This window comes from Typopeltis vanoorti, chromosome 16 (genome assembly GCF_054136105.1).
Source record: "Typopeltis vanoorti isolate ZY-2024b chromosome 16, IOZ_Tvanoo_1.0, whole genome shotgun sequence".
Lineage (NCBI taxonomy): Eukaryota > Metazoa > Arthropoda > Arachnida > Uropygi > Thelyphonidae > Typopeltis > Typopeltis vanoorti.
In genome coordinates this window covers 65,742,897-65,767,919 of record NC_143564.1, presented here as the reverse complement: position 1 = coordinate 65,767,919, position 25,023 = coordinate 65,742,897, and the positions used below count along the sequence as shown (strand labels likewise).

The following is a 25,023-nucleotide window of genomic DNA, read 5'->3' as shown; positions in this document are numbered from 1 at the left end:
TCTAGTCGATATTTGGAAGACCCTCATAAGATCATTAAGCATGCTAGAGTTAAGTTTTGCTGCTAATTACAGAACGTTCCTGCATAACAACAGTTGATATCATACACGCTTCATGCGTTTGATGTATGCGATCTTCTGTATTTGTAAAAAAAATACAATTGTATTCGGTTCATTCCTTCACGAACAGTTTAAGTTGTTGTGTATCTCTTTTATACTCCCTGACGAAGCCAGACAGCTAAGCTGGCAAAACATGGTGTTTTTTACTTAGTGTCAATTATTAAAATCCTTCAACCAATATACAACCCAGTTTATGTTAATTTCTTTTGTTTAGAGAGCATGTTATAAAGGTAGTCAAAACAGCATATCAGATTTACATGATTGTTGAAGAACACACAAGCAGGGATAGAGAAGTTACTGTTTCCCTGTATAAGGCTTTAATAAGGCCACATCTGGACTACTGCATGCAGATCTTGTGACCTGGATTCTATAAGGATGAAGTGTGGCGAGCAACAAAGATTGAGGCAGGCCGATCACTTGCTATATAAGAACAGATTGAAGACTGAAGTCTTTGAAGGCTTCAAAAACTAGCTAATAAGCAAAAAAAAAGGAGACATGATAGAAGCATATAAGTTATTAAAGGGATTTTATAGGATTAACACTGAAGACTTATTTTAGCACATTGCCAGAAGGGACAGACGAAGGGGTCACCCATGGAAGTTGTGCAAGGGTGTCGTTAGCAAGAATGTTAGGACTAGATTTTTTGCTTAGTGGGTGGTGAGTGGGCGGAATGGGTTGTCAGAGGTGGTTGTGGTGGTTCTGCTTAAACTCATTCACTTCATTGTGAATGAGTTTAAGCAGAGTATTGTATGAATGATGGCTAGTGTGTGAATAATGGATCTCCTAAGATGAGTCTTCTGACTCCATGGAATACCAATATAATAATAATATTAATAATCAAGTTCTGTGGCTAGAGTTGTGTCACTGGAACAAATAGTTCCTGGTGGAGCAGTTTATGCAAACATCTTTCACTGTGTATGTATGTATGTGTCAGGGAATTTTTTGTGACTTTGCAACAATGCTGGAGTTCCATAAGGCTCTGTACTTATATCTCTACTTTTTATATATTAATGACATTCTGCAAATCCGATCCACAGTTTTGCCAATGACAGTACACTACAATCCTCTTATTTCATAAAACTTGCACTACACAAAGCAAAACTTTCAGAATATCAACTTCAACAGCTTGCAATCAGATCTCTAAAATCCAGTGGGGGTTTGGGGTTCTGACAACCTTATATTAATTTCCATGCTAGTAAAATTCATTCCTGCCCTTATTTCATGGGGGGAAAAAATAAAATAAAACAATTTTTTATTCCATTCTTACTTTTGACACTACTACAAATCTATGGGCAAGATGATTTTTCTCTTCATGGAACAACTCCAACCTCCATCTATCTTGGCCTAAATAAATATTGCTATAAATATCGTCAGCAATCAAGAAATCAGATTTTCTCTTTTACTCAAGGCATTACCTTATATCTGAACAAATGAACAATTATTAACTCTATACAAATTATAAATCTATTCAACTAATGAATACTGCTCTCATATTTGAGATGGTGATCTAAGGAGCAGAGCCTCCGTAGCTCAGTTGGTAGAGACGAAGCCCTTTGGTCAGAAAGACCTGGGTTAAATTCCTGTCAGTGATATGAAGAAACTGGTCTCTTTTGATGAAAGGGGAGTTAGCTGGTCTCATACAGAGGTAGAGGGTTTTTTCACCCAGAAACTCGGATTTTTCATCTCCCAGAACAGGCAAACCAGTCCCATGAACACACATGTATTAGAGTCATGAATATTGCCCTTACGGCAGCGCTTCCCAAACTGTGAGCCGTGGCCCCCTTGGGGGCAGTTAGTTTTGTTGAGGGGGGGCCGTGAAATAATGAAAACAAATTTAAAATGTTTTAAGACTAAGTGTACCATATCAAATGTGTATGTAAGATGCTAAAAATATAATATTTGCATTTGATTTTTGCAATATTCACTGTGTATGTTTTGTATTGAATATAAATACAATAAATATTATAATAATATATGTCTGTATTACAATTTTTTTTTTCAATGGGGGCCGTGAATATTTTAATTTTTGCAAAGGGGGCTTTTACATCGATAAGTTTGGGAAGCACTGCCTTAGGGGATACAGCAGAGAAGTGACGAGCTGGCTGCATTAATTCATCATAAGCCCCTCATTACATGGGGGAGGGGGGAACTCAACTCGTCCTAAGGGACAGATGAGAAGGATAGGATAGGATCCAAGGAGTCTCTTAGAAATCCCTTACTCAGTATATGAGGAAACAGTTTCATTAATGACTCATCTCTCACCAATTTCCTCTATTTTTTTTCATTTCCCCTGCTTTGCTTGCTTTGCTAATCTCAGCCCTTGCTTATTTATTCTTTAGTTATATTTTCCAACTTGTTTATATTTTTAATAAATTTTGACTTTGATGGAATTGCATGTAGATGGTATTGCTGACAACAACTGCTTGTCAGGAATACCTGGTTATTACCTTTATTAGTGGTAATAATTTCTGAACCCCCCCCCCATTTACTTGACAATGATAACTCTGATGCTTTTGATAGTTTAAAAATTAGTGTTTATTGTCAACACTGGCGTCATGATAGGCCAATAGTTATCTGCAACAAAACCATCACAAAGAATAAGTTAGAGTGCAGTGCTGAAAATATTCAATATGGAGAACATTGTGAGATAACTTTCAAGCACAGTAATACAGAAGAATATAGGCGACCACTGATTCACTCTTTTCTATTAATATACAGTAGTAATCAACATATACATTAAAACAGACAAAGAAAAAAATTACACTTACCTTTACAGATGACATTCTACTTGACCACCGACTACGTGCTTTTTTATTTTCATACGATTTCAACTCATATTCAAATTCATCACATTCAATTTTACCAGACGTAGTCAGCAATTTTATTTTGTAATCAATGAACTAGAAAAATAATTGTTATAGTGAAGAAAAAAAAGTAACAGATAAAAATTAATTTTAAGCATTAATTAATTAATTTGTATTGCATGATACAAATAATACACGTCATTAAGTTAAGATAACTTAAGATACAATTCAGTAATCATATGTTTTTTATTTGCTTCTCAGAAAACATACAATACATATAATAATATAATACTAAATATTATTATCAGAGACCTCTAGGGAGTCAGGGACTCATTGAGGGAGGCCATATATTACTAACACCAGCTGTCATACTTGCTAGAATTTATTCACCTTACCTGCAATCACCCTCCTGAGATGGTTTGATATTATACTGCAGGACAAAAGCTATGGGGGAAGGCAAGTGCTGGAGATGAAGCCACCAGGCAAAAGTATGGGCGACCTAAACAACAATAGCTGGATAGTTGGAGAGGGGACTTTCAAGACTTTGGTCTAGAGAAGAAAATGACCTTGGACAGAAATGAGTGATGGAAGTTGATCCAGTGCAGCAACACTAGTGAGTGGGAATGGCAAGCCATTTAAATCACACACTGCTCTAATGGCAGAAAAATCTCTCTCTTTCACACACACACTCTTTCTTGATTGCATTAATTCCCAACTTCCATGGATGCGCTCTCAATAATCTCTCATCCCACCCTCCATAAAATGAAAAATTAACCCTTTTTAAGACAACACTGTCATATCATTCTTTACTCCCACCTCTTTCCACTGCTAGTGACTGTAGTCCACAAATTCTCAATCTGTTCTTATAATCTATGTGTTGCAGTGTTGAAATCATCTTTAACACCCTCTCCTTTGCATCTTTCTCCACCAGGTGAGATGACTTGATACAACTAGGCGAGATCATACCAAAGCTTGGTAAAGAGAAAAACTGACTTCCTTATCCTTAGATGCCCATGTGTGTTTTAACATTGCAATTATCCTCCAAGCTGTATTTGCAATCTTCACTATATGGCTTCTGAACTTCAACTTCCTATCTACTAAAACTTCAAGATCCCAAGCTTCATCAGTTTCTTCTAGCATAACTCTGGTGTTGAGATATCCAGTGTGCACAACTTTTACTAATATTCAACTAATAATAATTTTTACATTCCCACAACTTCATCCTCTTCAAATCATTATGCAAGTACTGGTGCATGTCAGTCATAGAACTAATTACTCAGAAAATCATCATCAGAAAACAAATGTATGTCTCCTATTAAATACTTTCCAATGTATTTAATGAAAAACGAATAACAATGTACCAAGGACTAATCCCTATGTACACTACTGTCATCTTAAATTTCACAGATTCACAACCCACATACAACAATTTTTGATATCTATTAATCAGCCATACTCTTGTCCAAGAGCTTATAGTTTATAATCATATATCCTCCAACTTATGCAACAGTTTTCCATGCTGTATCCTGTTAAAAACCTTAGCAGAGTCCAAAAGTAAAATGGCATATCCAGTCTCCTTGTCTAACTCAACCAAACATAATCATAAAATGTGAGCAAGTTACTCAACATGATTTTCCCTTAGTAAACTCATGCTATTCATTGCAGAGTATGTTTGAGCATTTCACACAATCCTGACCTGAACAAAAATGATGGTCTTACCATTCCAAAAATGTAGAGAACCCATTTGCAACCAGAACAAGCCAAAGAAAAATCTCAATACAAGAAGACTTGGTGAAGGTTTTTTTTTTTTTAAACATTCAATAGCAACCTGAACTGTACAAGTCCAAAAGAAAATCATAGTATAGCAACCTGAACTATACAAGTCTAGAAGAAAATCTTAGTATGGGAGAGCTTTAGCAGGGTTTAGTGTAGTGTTTTTTTAACCACTAGAGGCGAGGCTAAGTAAAAGATCAGTTAACAGCGTAGATTCAATTTACCTTTGTAGAGTGCAAGAGCATATAGTTTGTTTTCATATACACATGTATTTTTCTGATGATGACATCAATACAGGGGTCGAAACACCGATTGTTATTTTTATTAATAATAAGTAAAATAATAATTTCAACACGTGCGTTTTGTGTCCCTAAATTCACAAATATGAATATATTCACACTGTTTTTCCATACATTACTTGTAACTCTTCTGGTCTGTGCCTTATAATTTTCATAAATGATATCACCCTTATGCATATAGTATTTCTTCCTTGCACATCTTTTTCTTAAGAATCTCTTCTTCCCATCTAGCAACCAATACCATGGGAGCAAACTCAGTATTCTCCTCAGCTGGTCATTATTTCCTATTACGCAGTTCAGCATGTAACCTTTTCCGAATAAACTTCCATATACTTGTACTTTGTCACTAACCAGGTCAGTACAGCACAATCAATGTCTCACCAACTGTAGGAAAAACAAATGTTAAAGATACCAAGTAATTTTAAACCTGGTTTTACTCCATTTAAATGATAAAATACTTAAGCTCTGTATTACTAAAATCTTGATATTTCTAGCCTGGCTCCTACTGATGAAACCTCAATAAAGGTCGAAACCAGTCCGGGTAGTGGCCCCTTGCCTTTAATACAAAGCGCCATACATCTCCTCCAGGAGATGTGCTTTGCATTATGGGTAAATATTAAGATTAGCGATCAGAGCTTATTCTACTTTTACCATGAGTTGCCTTGGTCTTGCACTATGTGTAGTTTCAGCTAGGCTTGCAACACTTGCGGGTGCAAACTTGACTTGTTTGTCTGTTTACTTAGTTGGGAAATGGAGTAAAACCAGGTTTAAAATTGCTTGGTATCTTTAACATTTATTATACCCAAGGTAAAATACTTTGTATGAAAAACAGTTGTTTCTTTAACTGAAATTCCACCTCTGGCAATGTAATCGGGTCCAAGACTCTTTGACCTTGCACTTTGTCTGCCACATGCTGCTTAAGGAAGTTGTCTCAGAAAAGCTCAATAATTTCAGCTTCATTCTTCTCATAAAATTTCACAACTATCCAATCACTGTTTGGATAATTAAAGTTATTGATGAATACTAGTTTAGCACCCGTCAGGGCGATTTAGCAATACATTTCAGTGTCACCAGCAACTGATCAACAAGGACTGTAACAAAGTCCCACTAAGTATTTTATCTTGTCAGACTCCATCTCACACAAGGCTGCTTCAAACTCAATGCTACACAGAAAATTGTTACTAATATCGCAGTCACACCTTTCTACCCTGTCTATCCCTCCTAAAAATACTGCACCCTTTACACTAAATATCAGTTAGTATATCTGTCTCTGAAAGTCAGATCTCACTAATGCCAGCAATTTGAGGCCACAAGGTATTCACCAGCTGAATGCAACCTCAATTCCTTTGTTACTGATTCTTTTTGCAATTATGTACAGACACAAGTTACCACCATATTTTTTTGTATACACATTTCTGTTGTCTGCATGAACCAGTTGGCCAACTTTCAGATCTCTATTCACATCTAATGCTCCACTTACAGAATTCCTTGCACATGCTTAATAAGTTTAAACCAGACAGACACAATTATCTCTTCATCATAATTTTCTCTGATCAAGCATGTTCGTAACATTAACAGAATTAATGTTATTACATCATCATCATCATCATCAAATTCCTGTCATGTACCCTCAAGGGGTGTAGAGGATATGACAGTACTACATGAAAAAATTACATCATTACTAACTTCCTATCTACAATTTTCCTCCAAATCAGTCTGTTACTTGTCAAGACTCCAACATTATCAGATCTTATATTTCTATCGTCTAAGGCACTTTGTACTGTATCAATCCACCTATATCTTGGTCTTCCTCTGGGTCGTTTTCCTGCCAACCTGGCAGAGAACACTTGTTTTGCTAATCTTTCCTCTCCCATTCTATTTAAGTGACCATACCATCTGAGATTAGCTCTGCTAACGCATTCCTGGATGCTGACAATGTCAAGTTCTTTCCTAATATCCTCATTTTTAATATGATATTGCCATTGATGCCATCTGTTCACACCTCTAATCTTTCTCAGGACTCTCATATCTGCGGTCTCTAGTCTTTGGTCAAGTGTTTTACTTCTGACCCAGCTCTCAGATCCATAAGTTAAAATTGGTTTGAACACAGTCTTGTATACAGCTAATTTAGTGTTCCGACTAATTTCTTTCTTATTCCATATGAATTTATTCAGTTGACTTCCCACGATACCAGCTTTGCTGATTTTGTTGTCTATTTCTATATTTAGTTTACCATCTTCAGTAAAAATTGTGCCTAAGTAGCTGAAATGTTTTACTTGTTCCACAGGTTCTCCATTCACAACACAGTTGACATTTTCAATGATTCTGCCTATTTTCATTGTCTTTTTCTTTTTATTGCTGACCTTCATACCATATCTATTACAACAGCTATTCAATTTAGTCAGAGAATGTTGCAGACTTGTAGCGGATTTATTTAGAAGTATAACATCATCCGCATAAAGCAAAGAGCTGACATTAACATCTCCAATTTTGATATCAGGTTTAATACCACATTCCTCCATAATGTGATCCATATAGATAATGAATAACAGAGGGGATAATGTACATCCTTGTCTCACACCAGATTTAACATTAAACCATCTTCCTGTACTTCCTTCAATTCTAACTGCTGACTCACAACTCAAATAAAGACTAAGTATTGCTTGATATAATGCCCCATTGACACCATATAACTGCAGCGTATTGAATAGCTTCTCTCTTGGCACCTTGTCATATGCCTTTTCCAAATCGACAAAACTTAAATACAGATCTTTGTTATATTCCCATGCTTTCTCGACTATTTGTTGTAAAGTGAAGATCTGATCCTGACAGCCTCTATTTGGCCTGAATCCAGCTTGTTCTTCACCAAGCTTTTCTTCCACAATTCTTCTCAACCGTTTCTCAAGTATACTTGCATAGATCTTGCCAGGAACACTCAGTAGGGAAATACCTCTGTAATTCTCACATTCAGTTTTATTTCCCTTTTTATATATGGGTACTATGAGAGCTCTACTCCAATCATCAGGAATTCGTCCCTCTGTCCAGGCTTTCTGAACTATGCAGTACAGCCACTGTAAGACTCTTATAGCACCATACTTCAGCATTTCTGGTCGAATATCATCTACTCCTGCTGCCTTTCCACATTTCAAGCCTTTGATGGCTTTTTCTACTTCAAGTATGGATATGTATTCCTGACTGCATGCCTGGTCAGTGTTTTTTATCACTATGCTGTCATCACTGCTTGTTTCATTTAGCAGTTTTTCAAAGTAATTACTCCATACTTCAAGGATATCTTTTTCTCCTGTTTTCATTTCACTTTTATCATCTCTAATTCCTTTTACAGCACTCTTTCCTCCATTCCTAAGCTTCAACAACCTCCAGAATATTTTGCCACCTTCTTGATATTTATTTTCTATATTCTTGCCAAAGTCCTCCCATGACTTTTGTTTAGCTAGTTTTATTATTATTATTACGGGTATCTCCATGGAGTCAGTAGACTCATCGCGGGAGACCCAAACTAGCAAAACAATATCTGTCATATCTCTTCTTGAATTCATTTACAGACGAAGAGCTCACAACTAAGTCAGGCAATGAATTCCACTCATTCACCACCCTCCAGGCAAAAAACCTTGTTCTGACACCTTTGTTAACCACACTCTTCTTTAATTTCCAGAGATGACCTCTTGTTCTTCCATCACTATCACACATCTCAAACATTTCCCCTGCATCAATCCTATAAAAACCTTTTAGTAATTTGAATGTTTCTATCATATCCCCTCTTCTTCGCCTATCAACCAATCTCTGCAATCCACAAGCTCTCAATCTATCAATGTAGGGAGCATTTTTTATATCACTCACCAACTTGGTCACTCTTCTCTGAACCCTCTCCACAGCCTCCTCATCTCCAAGGAATCCAGGTGACCAGACCTGAGCACAGTAATCCAAATGTGGACGTATCAATGATTTATAAAGGGGAATAATAACCTCTTTATCTCTGGATGTCAGTGTGTTCCTCAACAACCAAGTAATCCTATGTGCAATCTTGGACACCTTAGCAATGTGTCCTCTGAACTTCATCTCCCTATCTACCAATACCCCTAAGTCCCTAGCCTCATCAATCTCTTGGAGTACCTTTCCATCGATGTAGTACACAGCTGGTAATCTTTTAATCCCAAAATGCATGACTTTTCCACATTGAACTGACATCCATTTTCTTTTGCCCATTTTACCAGCTTATTTAAATCCTCCTGCAAACTTTCAACATCAGCTTGATTTTTTATTGCACTACACAACTTTGCATCATCAGCAAACAACTGAATATCTCCCTTTAAGCCGTTTCCTATATCATTTATATACAAATTAAACAACATTGGCCCAAGCACAGAGCCCTGAGGCACACCACTGGTCACATGCCTCATTCTGGACTCGGCTCCTCCATACACCACCTTATGGTATCTCTCCCTGAGCCATTCTCCTATCCATATCACCAATTTAATATCCATTCCCATCTGCTCCAATTTGCGTAACAGTGTTCTATGGGGTATCCTGTCAAAAGCCTTAGCAAAATCCAGAAGTACCACTGTGTAGCCAGTTCCTTTGTCCAACTCTGATGTTATTCTATTATGAATAGTTAATAGATTGCTAAGGCAGGATCTACCTTTAACAAAACCATGTTGGCCTCTATAGAGTATCATATCCTGATCCACCCATTCTTGAATTTTGTCTTTAACCAACTTTTCCAATACTTTTACCACTACTCCTGAGATGGTGATTGGTCTGTAATTCAATACCGCAGTTTTAGAGCCACCCTTATGCAAAGGAACCACTTTGCCTAACTTCCACTCCCTAGGGACCATACCAGAGTTCAAACTTAAATTAAATATCCAGGTAAGAGGGGTTGACAATTCATTTGCACATTCACGCAACACCCGAGCTGATATTCCATCTAAGCCTACCGCAGTGTTTGCATTTAAGTTTCGCAATATATTTAATACCTCTGATTCTTTAGCTTCAATTCTCACATTAGGTATTGCTATAGGTATAGAGATATCCTCACTTGGGTGATAGACTTTTGAGAAGTGATCACTCAGTAACTCGACTATTACATCTGATTTTGTCACCTCAATACCATCAGCACCCACTAAGGTTATCCTTCCGAAGTCATTCTTCCTCTTACTTGCCACATAGCGGAAGAACTCTTTGGGATTACCCTTGATCTCTTTGGCTAAGGTCTTCTCATAATCTGATTTAGCTTTTCTTACTATGCTGGTAACCTTCCTAGCTTGAGCCTTGTACTGCTCATGGGTGTCCTGATCGCCCTTCTCCTTGTAAATTCTCCATAACATTTTCTTTTTTTGCAGTTCAAGCTTGATACTACTGCTCATTCATCTAATGCCTGCCTTGTTTGACCTCCTGACCATAGGGACACAATCTGATATTGCTTTTCTCAGATACCCGCTGATTTTATCCCAAGCACTGCTAACATCTTTCCCTTGCAATATGTTTTGCCATGGGATGGCTGCAAGCTCACTCCAAAGCTTGTTATAATTGCCTAACCTGTAGTTCCGTACATACCCCTTCTTAATAGAAAAATCCACAGATTTTGCAACCTCCCAAGTCAATACCACATTATCGCTTTCACCAACTGGTGGTAACGAGGACACCTTACTTATGCATATAACCTCTGAACCAATAACCAGGTTCAACACTCTCACACCACGTGTCCCTTCAGTTACGTGCTGTTTCAAGTAATTATCTCGTAGAAGATGTATGAACTCCATTTCCTTTTTGCTACGTGATATTTCCTCCTTCCAATTGATATCACCATAATTAAAATCCCCCATAATAATCACTAAGCCTTCACTCATTGCACTAAGTTGCTGATGCATGAATTCAATATCTTCCCCCGTACTCCCTGGCCTATAGCAGCATCCAACTGTATATTTGGTTGCGTTGGTCACTATTTCGCACCAGACTGCCTCAAATGAACTCTCATTCACATGTCTATCATCATGATATACTACTTTCTTTGGCTGCAACACATCAGCTATCATCAACAGCACTCCTCCTCCTGTTCTATCTTCTCTATCCTCCCTGAAAATACTGTACCCATCACATTCAATTCCAGTGACCACATCTTCTGCTGACAGTCAAGTTTCACTAATGCCTACAACTTTTGGTGAGATTTCACTGACTAATGCCAAAAATTCTTCTCTCTTATTTCGAATGCTTCTAGCATTGGTATACAAAAATTGCAGATTCCCTCTAGATCTTGTACTGGCTTTAGAACTGATATATAAGTCACTAACTACCGTAGTCCTATGCCGATTTTTATCCCCTCTCTTCTGCAATTTATTCTGCCTATAAGGATCAATAAATACACAATCAGTGCTAAAGTTTCTCTCTCTTACACTCAAACTTTTCAATATTAGTTTCCCTGCCCAATAACTTCAACCTGTTCAGAAAACAATAACTTCTTCAATCGCTTATGTCCTTCCATGTTAAGATGCAGTCCATCTCTAGCATACAACTGCCTTTTTCCTTCAAACACACTCCAAACATCAACAAACTCCAGACCTCTTTTTCTGCACATTCTTGCAATCATATCATTCATTATCGTTGCTCGTCTACTTAACTCGTAATTGTCAAAACGAGGCAGCATGCACACTATTCTCCCATTGACACTTTTCCTCTTCACAATATCTAATAATGTTCTTAAATCTTTTCCTACCCAATTTATACTACCTCTCAGGTCATTCGTACCCACCATAACTATCATCTTGTCTGTTTCATGCCCTCTCTTTATTGCTAAAGCCACTCTTTCTATTGTCCCATCAGCCAAGCATTCCTCATGCATACCACTCTCCATACCCTTAATCATAGAATCACCATATATTTTACCCCTCTTAACTTCATTCAAGTCCACACTCATGGACTCATTCTCTACACTATTCAGCATGACTCTCCCAGCTTCATTACTCAACTCTCTATTACTAACCCCCCCACTCTCACTACATCTCATTTCTTCTAGGCCACTTGTGGTTTTATTATGTTGACTCCCAATCACTCCCATACTATTTATTACTGAATCATTCACCAAAGACTCACCCATATGTAATCCTGTTCTAGTTACTTCAGCTAAAGTAATCTCTATAGTCCTAATTTCTCTGTTTAACACATTAAACTCAGCTTTAACTTCCAGTATCTCCTTACCGATCACTTCCTCATGAAGAAGATGAAGGTCATTTTTCATTTTCATAAACTCCCGCTGAAGTTCTTCCGCTACGGTCCCGATGTCAGCTTCCATTCCTAAACGCTCCAGCCTATCCCGACACTTCTCACATACGTCGACATTTTCTTTCTTCTCATTTTGCCAGACCGACCACAGATCCTTCACATTTTTCGGTGCATACAAGTAGCAGTTTCCGCAACGCATCCATTGCGAAAAATCTAACGCTGAGCCAGCCTTTCGTGTAGTAGTAGAAGTCCTGCGCGCCGCTGACGTACGTTTCTTGTTGGACGCCATCTTTACACGTTGATATAGTGAAACAAACGGCAGTGAAAACACAATATATACAACACAGTTCTAAACAATAATACCACTGAAGGACACTTGTTTCTAACCGATGCACAATTGCAGCATAATTTGTGACAAAAAGCCACACTATATTTAACTTTAAAAACACGTTTTCTAGACTAGCTAAACTCGACCGCCACATTTACCAAGGACACTAGCGCCACCAACTGTTTAGACACTGTTTAGCTTTCTTACATTTGTCTCTGTATTCTGTAAGAGTAAAAGCTGACTTATTTGCCAGGAACTTTTGATATGCTTTCTTCTTTTCCTTCACTGCCTCTTTAACTTCCTGTGTCCGCCAGGGAGTTCTGATTTTTTTATCCTTGCACACAACCTCACCACATGCCTCTCTGGCAGAATCAATCAATGTTTCCTTCAGAGTTTGCCACTGAATCTCCAAGGTTTGATTCCTGTTCTCAAACTCTTTCATTTTCTTTTCAATAATATTTCTGTATTTTAGTCTACAGTTCACATCTGAGAGCTGCTCAACTTTTATTCGTTTTTAAACTTTCTTACATGTTATTCTTTTCAATATGAAATTCAATTTTATCCTGCTCAAGACTAAATAGTGATCACTTCCAATTTCAAATCCTCTGTACACTCTGGTGTCCTGCACCAGGGAGAAAACATCACTATCAACAATAACATAGTCAATGAGACTTTTCTTATTCCTAGCCTCTTCTCTCCATGTGAATTTGTGCACATTTTTATGTTGGAACATGGTGTTAGTAATAACCAGTCCATGTCCTGAGCAGAAATCCAACAGATATTTGCCATTATTATTAGCTTTGCTCTTTTCTCCAAATTTTCCCAAAATATTTTTGTATGTCTCACGATCATTTCCTACTCTACTATTTAAATCCCCAACAAGGACCAACTTTTCCTTTTTCGTTGTGTCAGTTGCTTTTTCTAAAGCCTCAAAAAATTCCTCCACTTCTACCTTAGTAGAACCTTCTGTGGGACCATAGGCACAAATAAGTCTCATTGTCCAGTTCCCCATTCTCATATTTGCCCACATTACTCTACTTGAGAGTGACTGCCATTCAAGAAGATTAGCCTCGTATTTTGTGTTGAATACTATGGCTACTCCTTCTTTTCCTTGATTGTCATTGCCTGAATATAACATTTTGTATTTATTGCTCAGAAAGATCTCACCAGTTTTGGTCTTTTTTGTTTCAGTCACCCCTATTATGTCGATCTGGTACTTATCTAATTCCTCAGCTAGCTCCATTTCTTTGCCATTCAGGCTTCTTACGTTGATAGTACCAATCTTTAACTCTGGTGATGTTGAGTTGGGGTTTGTTTTCAGATTTGTTCCAGTAGCTGACTTTTCGCTGTTCGCCCTGGTTCCCTGGCGAAAACAACGGGGGCCTTGTTTAACCGGGCGACGCCCCAGCCGGCATGAAATTTTGTCATGTTGTACCATCATTTTTTATTTTGGTTTAACCAATAAGAATACAATTTGGTCGGCTAAATGATGTAATAATAACTGAATAATAATCGAATTGACGCTTGCTTCTTAGACTGGTCATTAAGCAATCAAAACTCATTTTCATTAGTACTATCATATCCTGTAAACCCCTTGAGGGTACATATCAGGAATTTGATGATGAACTCATTTTTACATATTTTGCTCATTATTTTTTTTCTTTTTGGAAATACATAATTTTCTTTCTGACAACTTACGTTAGGTCTGCATCATCATTTTTGCTTATGAGTTGAAGGCTACTTCGGTGTTTATCATTATCACCAATCGAAGTTTTTTCCTTCACTGATGCTGAAGGAACTAAATCTGAAGTTGTGCTATCCTCAGACATGGAATGGAATCACTGACTTCACCTGAAGGTTCTATTTCTTTTTTTATTACAAACACGTTCTTTCCACTAATTCCATGATTATCTTTTTTTTTAAGTTGGTACATCTGTCAAGCATCCATGTGAAATTGCAAGTCATTCTATCAAGTAGTTTGTTTTATACAGCTGTCTGAAGCAAAAGTGTTCTCCCTTGAAATGGATAAAATTCAGCATTGTGTGGTTATAAAATTCTTTGTAAAAGAAGGTTTAACACCAAAAGAAATTCATTCCAAGTTCATAAAAGTTCATGGGCTGCCAAGTTTAAACGTGGCTGCACCAGCCTTGAAGATGATCCATGTGAAGGACGTCCAAAAAGTGTAACAATACCAGAAATCATTGATCAAGTGCACGATATGGTATTAGATGACCGGCGAGTCAAACGTGTGAAATTGCTGAGACTATAGGCATTTTAAAAGAATGTATAGGATATATTTTGCATGAAGAATTGATGTTGAAATGAAAAAGCTTTGCGCAAGATGGGTGTCGTGCTTATTCATAGCAGATCAGAAATACATCCCCATTAAAATCTCTGAACAGTGCTTGGAGTGTTTTAACAAGAATAAAACTGATTTTGGGCATCGATTTATTACTATGGATTAGACTTGGATTCACCATTACACACCAGAATCTAAACAGCAGTCAAAACAGTGGACAGAAGTCAGTTGTTCAGTGCCAAAGAAGAGAAAGTCGGGTTCTATCAACAGGAAAGATCATGGCATCTGTGTTTTGGGATGATAAAGGCATTTTGTTTATTAATTATCTTGAAAAGGGCAAAACAATAACCGAGAAATATTATTCCAATTTATTTACCAGACTAGACGAAAAAATTCATGAGAAAAGACCTGGTTTGCAGAAGAAAAAAATCATCTTTCATCAGGACAGTGCACCTGCCCACAAAGGTGTTTTGGCAATGGGAAAATTAAGGGATCTGCACTATGAAGTGTTGGAACATCCACTCTATTCCCTATATTTGGCTCTCTCTGACTTCTATCTCTTCCCAAAACTAAAACTCTTCCTTGCTGGTCAGCATTTTTCTTAGAATCAAGTGAGATGATCAAGTGATTGCAGCTGTAAAGGGTATTCTGCAGATCATACTGAGAACCACTACAGAGATGGGATAATGGCACTGGAGCATCGTTGGAATAAATGTATTAGTATTAAGGGAGATTATATTGAAGAATAAAAATAATTTCGAAATTCTAAATTCGTTTCTTCATTGTTAGGACAAGAACTTTTCAGACCACCCTTGTATATAAATTTACTAAACGAGAATCCATTTTGTGCTGTCATCTGCATGAATATAGTAGAAAAGTCTTGTTTTGTTAAAATATGATGTACTTTTTTGATTGAGAGTCAAACCATTCTTATAACCAATAATTTCAGTTTACTTACTTATTCCACTCCATTGGGAGCATAAGGTCTCGATTTTAGTTTAAGGTGCTGGTTTTTTCCTTTCTCTCTTTTTAATAAGTTAATTTTGTGCTCACTTGTAAGATGGCTATGCAATCCTCTAGTAATTCCACCAACTGTTTTGATTTTTTTGAGCAATGTTTACACACATCTGCATCTCCTAGTTAAAGTATGTTTTAAAAAAAAAAAATAACATCTTAGTGAATTTTTATCCATAGCTATAAAAACACCTTTTCAATACTTCCTTTCATCAAATATTAAGTCACATGATATATTGCTGGCCAGTGTGGCTGAGAGGTTAGTATATTCACTCTCCACCCAACAAGCTATGAGTTTCAATCCTGCTGTAGGCATGGGATGCTTGTCATTGTCTTTAGGTAGGAGATGAATATCCTCCTCATATCAAGATGGCATCAGACACCTGCAAGCATTGAACCCATGGTTGATAATGATGATGAGGAGGAGGAGGAGATGAATTTCATTACCTGGTGTGAGACCACCAGCACCCCATTTATCCCACTTCATGCTTGAAAATGTTCCATGTTTGGCTTCTAGAGTAAGGTTTCCTAACTATATAAAAATATATTATTACTATTATTACACAGTATATCCGTGAAGTCTGGAGACTCATCTATGGAGACCCAAACTAAATATTTTACACATAAAACCAATCAAACCTACCATACCTCTCCTTCAACTCATTCACTATCAAGGAATTCACAACTAATCCATTCCACTCTTTCACCACTCTCCAAGCAAAAAATCCAGTCTGCACACCCTTACTAACCCCACATCCATAGATGACCCCTAGTTCTCTATTTATCATATACTGAAAATTTTCCTTTGCAATAATTTTATAAAACCCCTTTAATATCTTATGAGTTTCTATCACATCTCCTCTTTTCCAACTATCAACCAAATTTTGTAATCCACAAACCTTGAACCTGTCCTCCTAGAGAGCATTCCACAAACCTGTCACCAGCTTAGTCACCTGTCCCTGAACCCTCTGTAACACCTCCTCATCCCCAAGAAGCTCTGGTAACCAAATCTGTGCACTTTTTTTGTACAAAATAATATTATTTTGTAATAATACTTTTGTAAAAAAACTTTTTTACAAAATTATTGGTATTAAAGTGACAGTACAATTATCCAGTTCTACTGTCACGTTATTATAAAATAGGAATAAATTACTCAGACGGATCTTTACAAAGCCATGCTGCCATAGAGTATCACATCTCTATCTGCCCACCATTGAATTTTACCTTTAACCAAGTTTTCCAATACTTGAACAACCACTCCTGATATAGTAATTGGTCTGTATTTTGCTATCTCTGTCTTAGAGCCACATTTATGCAATGGAACTATCTTGCCTTCTTTCCACTCCTTGCCAGAGCTGAGACTTAGACTGAACGGATTCATCAGAGACAATGCCAATTCTCTTGCACATTCATGTACTACGCTAAACATTGTTGTATTTATATTTATATTTTTTAATATGTGAACACCTCCTGTTCCTCAATTTTAATATGAATCTCTGTCATATTAGCAACTGCAAAATCTCTACCTGGACAATTCACCTCTGCAAAATGATCATTTTGGTCCAAGCCATTTATTCAAACAAGGAAACTATATTTTACAAAATTAGTCAAGAATAAAATTATTACAATATGCATTAAATTTTTTTCTCAAAATAAATACCAGTAGAAAATACTAAATTACCAGTAAATTTTAGAGGATTCTTGCTCAGTTTACCAGTATTGCAATTACTATTTGCAACATTGTAGTTATGCCAATGACAGTGTTACTTCTTAAAATCCTTATGCATCCAATTGCAAAATCTGCATCTTTTTCAAGGGAACGAGATTACAATTAACCAAATTAAAAATTCATATGTGAGAGCTTTTCCAGCAAATGACATTCAAAGTATGCTGATAATGTGTGGCAACCAGCAGCATCAGTAATGTACACACACACACACACACACACACACACACACACACACACACACACACACACACACACACACACACACACACACACACACACTCTGCTGCTGCTAGCTTACTGCAGTTGCATATAATGCATGGCATTATATAAATGGTCACTGTACAGACCAATTTCAACCTTTAATGAGATCTTATTAGTGGGAGCTAGACCTTGCAATACTAAGAGCTAAATCAATGCAGGAAGTCTCTCCTCCCTAGACAAGAAAAATTATATATCACCTATTACTGAAATATTCTGGATGCGAGACAGTCATGGCAAGTTTTTTTTTTTTTTCTTTTTTAACTTGGTCAGAAAGCAAATTATATCTGGCAAGAAATTACATCCTTGTTTATATCCCTTAGCCAAGCATGAGCAAACAAAAGTTTGATGTACCTTCATGACTAGCCTACATATATACAAAGGCAGTTGACTTCACATCAAACTACTTCAGTACCTCATAATGCACAGCACATTTCCTTTTGGATGTGTATGATGTGATGCATTATAGGAAAGGTCGTTATCAAGACCAGGTCTGATCTTTATTTAGGTCTCATCAATGTGAGCTAGACTCTTGGAAATACAACGAAATCAATATTGAAGTCATATTTTCTATATAGGAGTAACAAAATGTTGTATCACCATGTGAAATACTCTGGATGCAAAATATCCATAGCAAGTTTTTTTTTTGTGCTGGTCAGAAAATAAACTATACTTGATAAGAAGAGTCTCCATATACAAGTAGCATAGTCACATGGATAAAGGATGAAAACAAGAATATAATTTCTTGTAAAGTGTCAGCCTCTGTAATGCAAATAGAAGAGTGATAGGACATTGCATTTATTCAATTGGAAAAGATTTGAATTTGATTCTTTGTGAAGAGAAGAATCTTTATGCGAGTTTTATTATTATTTTTTCATTGAAAGTGAGATAGTTGATGTCATATGGAGGTAGCAAGACTTTTTCTCCAAAAACTCAAGTTTTTCACCCCACAGGGAGGCAAATCAGTCAAGAGAACATATGCAATTTATGATGAGAAATACTATTGCCAGGAGGTAATTGCATTGGGTGTAGATGGTGGTTAAGCAGTAGAGGAATAATAATAATAATAATTTACTTTCTGAGCAAGTAAAAAAAAATTGCTACATCTACTCATCTTCCAAAATAGTTCAATAATAAAGTAATATACCATTTTGCTATTTGTATATGGAAAATTCAATTTTGCTCCTTCTGCATATCCAGAAGGTGCTGTGCAATATGGAACGGTGAAGCCATCTGATGTTCACAGCTTTTAGTTATACGCAGCCTAGTTATAAAGATACTCCATGCAATGCACAAACTTTAGTTTCTCACACCTGGGTGGGACAGAGACAACAATATAATTTAGCAACTGTTAATTATGAATTTCTGAATACCATCAGAAAATGAAATCTCTCTCTCACTTTGCATGAAATTGGATTACTTATAGACTAGCTTCTACAATTGTATTAAATCACAAGTAAACAGGCTGGACAAAATTTTGGATAACCATACTTCTTAGGATAAGTCAGCTGTAACCAAACTTAAAAAATATCACAATTCCTCTATGTCCTAATGTTAGTTGTATTGGTGCTGCTACATATAAAGTTACTAAATACTTGTTAAAATTAACGTTTTCTGTTATTGAAATTTATCCTTCCTACATAAAAAATACTTCTGATATTATTTCAAAAAAAAAAAATGTATGTCAAATTAACCCACAATGACCCTAATGGTGAGCTTTGATGTTACATTATTATTTACGATAATACAGAATTCAAATGTTGAAGAAATTTTTCCTTGATATTATTAAGCTTATGGCATCTGTTATGCAATCATGTTATTTTATGTACCAAAGGAAATGTTATGAACAAGTTGAAGAAGATATAGCTGTGGGTAGGTATATTTCATCAAATCTAACTAATTTCATTATGAACACATTTTCCTCCTCCCCCTCAACCTCATGCATGACTTTTTTGTGGGTGATATTTTCCCAACTGGTCTGATTCTGAGAATGACCTTCAGAATTTCTTTCACCAAATCAACAACATTTATCAGTACATTAAATTTATCTTAGAACCTGAAAATGAAACCTCTTTAAGTAGATTGTCTCATGTATTGTTTTCTAATAGAAATGTAAGTTTTCCCAATTGTCCAAAAATTTTGAAGAAAGTCTAATTTCACTAGAATATATATTCATGTGGACTCTCATCATTCTTGTAGCCAAAAGTTTGGCATAATTAAAACCTTTGCTGATTGAGGATTGAGCCTGTATTATATGTTCTGATGGAGATGTATGAACATGTGAATATGATCACATTCAACTGATCTCCGTTTAACCTGTTCTAAAATATTTATCATTAATAAATACTTAATGATTATTTCCATAAACAACCCTCCAATATAAATCACAACAGGATAATTATGCTGTGTGTTAATAATATTTCTGGAAAAGATACTCATATCTTTAAAAAATTCTATCCTTGTACTTTCTTCTCTCCAGTTTAAAAGTTCTCTTCCTTTATTTCCTTCTATCAAAGACCAAATATATCACTGGTCTCTTCTTGGCATATACAGCATTTCAAGCTCATCAGACTGGTCATTTTGCTGAGGTTACTTGTAAGGATCATGAATTACATCAATTTTCACCAACTCAGTATACCTGGATTAGGTAATCATGGCATTAACACTGATCATTGTGGATATGCTAACCACTCGGCCTGGTTGGCTGAGTGGTTAGCATATCCGCTCTCCAGCCAAAAGGCTGCAGGTTAGAATCCACGTTAAGCATGGATGTTTGCAATTGTCTTCCACCATCATACATTCATTCATACAAGTGAATAAACACTCTCAAGACGGAGTGGGTCACCATGGGAGAAGTAGACCCAACCCTCCTGCAATGGGAGAGACCTTTACACCAGCAGTGGGGAAAAGTTACAGGCTGGAGGGGGAAAAAATGTAGTTCTTAAGGAAAATTGCATTTATATTTTATCCAGGTCTAAGTTTTATTAAAAACTAACAGTAAAATCTTAACTATACTGAATTATTAGAGTATCTTGAGCGACTGAAAAATGCATATGTAAGCTGCTACTTTGTATTCAAGTAAACAGTAGATTATTTAAACACTACCTGATTAAGGATATTTGTGTTATGGATCTTATAAAAGGAAAAACACGATGTAAGGGATTTAAAGCTGACACCAAACATTCTTAGAATAATTTACCAAATGGACATCACCAATTATATTTCAAACATTAGGGTACAACATATAGAGTACAGTAGTTTTGAACTGTGCTAAGAAAAGTGTTTTTTTAATTTATACTGTGTACTTTTTTTTTTGTAAGAGTGCTTGGATTTTGTCAGAGTGGATATATGTACTGTTGTGTGGTGTTGTTATCTTAATTTTGCTATTTCGCATTGTTAATATTCATATGAGTTTTGTTTTGGATTTTTCTCCAGTGGATTTGCAGTGAAAATTGGTATATGTATCTAAAAATGTGAAAGCTTCTGGAGTGTTAAATTGAATGAAAAGAAGAAAAGTATTTTTGTGCATGAAGTGCAATGATAGATTAGAGTGTTCCAAAAAAATTAAAAGAGCATCAAAAAGAACCAGAAAATGGAGTGGAAGAACTTAGGATAGAATCGATTAAAATAAAGAGTGAAATGAAGCATGTGGAGGAAAAAGTGAACATCCAAAGAAGCAAATGCCTGATGTGAATGAAAAGGAGGAAGTTAGCAGGATGAAGCGAGTTCCAAAGGATGAGAAGTGGTGACACAGTTGATACGTTTTCCAGATGGCACATCAAGATAAATTTCTGATGCTTTTGCACAAAATGATGCAATAGATATCAGAATTAGGAGTAGTTGTGGTGAAAAAAAGTAATGTGAAAAGGAATTTGAGGAGGCAAAGAATAATAATGTTGCCACTTTTGCTACTAGTTAAATGGACCTCCCACAATGAGTTTGCCTACTTCATGAGGGCTGCTGTAATAATAATATGTATTAGTAATCAATAAATTCTTATTGTTTAAATTACTAATCAACCACCTCTTTAACACTTTATTTCTGTTTACTTTATTATGGTAAGCATTAAAGTCGTCAAATGAAACTAACTTTTATTGAGCCGCATAGAACAGATACACAAAATAATTATCCTTGCTTTTATATAACTTGTTATTAATTAGAATATCAAGGTATATGCAACTTTCAGCACATCATGAAAAAATGAAACAAATGAAAAAATCCTTACCTGTTGAAACATTTGTGTATTCAGAATTTTCTGTAAAAAAGATTCCATTGTAGGTCTAGTATTTACAAATGTCTCAGCACATAAAATAATTCCTGATGTTGTCAGTTTTAATGCATCACCATAACCACCAATAAGCTGTACTAAAGCATAAAGGAATGCTTGAGATAAACCATCAGATAACAACTTTTCAGGATGTTTTAATTTTCGCCTTAGAAGTGATAGCTGCAGAAAATTAAATAAAATAATACTCTAAAATTTATTTTTAAAGTAGGAATAAAAGAAGAAATAATAATAATATGTAGTCACTGATAATATGAAGTGGCTTTAAAATATTTTACTATTTTTCTGTGTGTTGTAGGGGGGTTCAAGCAATTAAGAATAATTATAAATACATTTTTAAATTCAACATTATTATTAATTCTCAATATGTACTTTCAATGGGTGTGAAGGATACTAATGATAACTAAATAACTTAAAATAACTTAAGGAATTCACAACGTATACCGGAATATAAATTAAAATAAACTTTAATAAAATAAATAATAAACTACTTACCTCCCTATTGAATACAATCCCACCAGCTGACAAATTAGAAAACTTCATGGGCTCCTTAAGAAGGTCATTTCTTGGCTTATGGAAGTTACTAACAAATTAAAACCTTTTAACTCTAGATCCTCCCCCCCCCCCGTATATATGGGCTCCCAAAAATACATAAACAAAATGTGCCATTACGTCCCATAGTGGATGGCATTGATTCCCCCACATACAAATTAGCCAAACATTTAGCCAACACGCTCACACACTATACTGGCAACACACCATCACACATAAAAAACTCAGCCCACTTCAAAGCCAGTGTAGAAAACCTTACACTCCAACATACTGACATAATGGTCAGTTTTGACGTCCTTATTCACAAATGTCCCACTCGAGGAAACTTTAGAGCTCATTCAAGCCAAATTTCCTCCTGATATCTCAACCTTAATTTTCCTTATCAAACCTTTGTTTGATAAGGAAAATTCTACAAACAGATAGAGGGAACAGACATGGGTTCACCACTGTTCTCCCCACCCTTGGCCAACTTCTTTATGGTGACTTTTGAAGAGAAAGCCTTAACCTCCCAACCGGCTGGTGTGGATGATATAGTCAGCTCTCCCTAGCTTTTTTCATGGATCAAAATTTCGTCGGCATTCTACCTTTTATCATGGCATTACCTTCCTCCGCTGTTAATCTCGTTACGGCTATTCTATAGCCATTAGTGGATTAACTGTTACTGAGTGACCTTTGTGTCCCCCTGTCTTTATGTCTATTGTGTTGCTTAGAATTTCATTTACTGTCCTAAGTTATTTGACCTTCTTGCCTCTAAAATGATTTATTGTGTCTCTTCCCAAAAATCGAAACGAATTTCACATATGCGAAAAAAATCAATCCTGAAATGACCACTGATCAGCTTTTGCAATGAATCTATTCAGTGATAGTAAATTTGGTGTATTTTATTCTACAAATTTTTAAAAAATTTTTGGTGTATTTTATTCACCAGAAGAGTTGCACTGATTGTTCTTTCACTTTACGTATAATAATTGAATAATTTTTTTTCGAATTTCAGAATTTTCAAATGTTTGCTTTGAAAATATTATGTTAAATATTTATATTTTTAAATAATATTTATTGAAATAAATATGTCCTTTTGCTTTCGGTTCTAGCCAAATAGTATTATATGGATCATCACATTTCAGTTTTAGAAACGATTTTTTGTTATTCATAAAGACAAAATAAAAAAAAAATGTTAAAATGCTAAATTGCATTATTCGGTTTCCGATTGTGTCTTTTTGGTATCAAAAATTTATATCCAATGATATTTTAGCAGTGATTCTTCACCTTTGTCTTTTATTTATTTATTTATTTATTTGTATTATGCATATTACGATAATATCTAATGCACATCCTCGTAGATATGTTGAAAACATGTGAAAAATATCATATACGGAATGATTCGAAATTTTTGCTCATTTTGAAGATTTTCTAATGCTTCCCCCCCACCTCCTTATCCTCTCCTGGAACTGAATTGCATAACTACTCTAAATTTCTATACAGGTTTGAAAGCTTTTCTAGACATCATTCAAAATCAATTACTTTATTTTACCATTTTGACAAAAGATATACGGCAATCAGATTGTACCGTGAACCTTCTAATTCTGTTCTATTTATTTGCAATCTAAAACCAGCTGTTCTACTGTCCGCTGAAATTATGTGAAATTTTAGAAATAATATGCTATATTTTCACCATGCAAAATTGTTTATATGCATACCACACAAAAGAAAGTTCAGTAGTATTATTTTTGTTTGTTTTTCTTTAAAAAAATCTAAATATTACTTCTGCTGCTGGAAGCTATTTCTGAAATAATCTACGTCTTATAAATACTTAGTAATATCCTCTTAGCTTGAGGAAAAGTTGAAGGCTTATTACTCTCAGTGCTATTGAGAAGAAAGGGGAGAACACTAAAGTCGCACTAAAGTGCCTCAGGCTGTGGTGCAGAATATGTCAAGAATGTCTTGTTTCCTTTTCGATTGTTGATTACCTATATCCTAACAGAAATACTGACATTTCGTTTACATGCTTATACATTATTTATGCCAAAATAATTGCTTAATTTATAATGATCAGTTTCACTTTTATTATCAAAAATTAGAAATTAAATCATACAATTATTTTGGAAAAAGAGGATTTGAATTATTTTCAAAGAAAAGGTGTATATGCATTTCATAATCTTTTTTTTTTTTTTTAGGGGGGGAGGGGTATAGACCTAATCAATCTGCGGATATTTCAGATAATTTATTTCATAAATCGTTCGCAAGACAGTTGTTACAAATGTAAATCACTTGGGGAACATACCCATTCATTTTAGTGTAAAATAGTAGTAAAGGTTCAGTTACTTTAGAT

General features: G+C 35.6%; 1 protein-coding gene across 5 annotated transcripts in view; it reads right to left on the bottom strand.

Annotated features, from left to right (window-relative positions):
- LOC150098087 (DENN domain-containing protein 1A-like) overlaps positions 1-25,023 on the bottom strand; it is a 224,361-nt gene that overhangs the window by 58,786 nt on the left and 140,552 nt on the right. For all 5 annotated transcript variants that reach the window (XM_090406168.1, XM_090406169.1, XM_090406171.1 and 2 more), the window contains 2 exons: positions 22,083-22,304; positions 2,886-3,017 (listed from right to left, as the gene is read on the bottom strand). In XM_090406168.1, the coding sequence (XP_090262294.1) occupies positions 2,886-3,017; positions 22,083-22,304 (354 nt within the window). The remainder of the gene's footprint in view (positions 1-2,885; positions 3,018-22,082; positions 22,305-25,023) is intronic.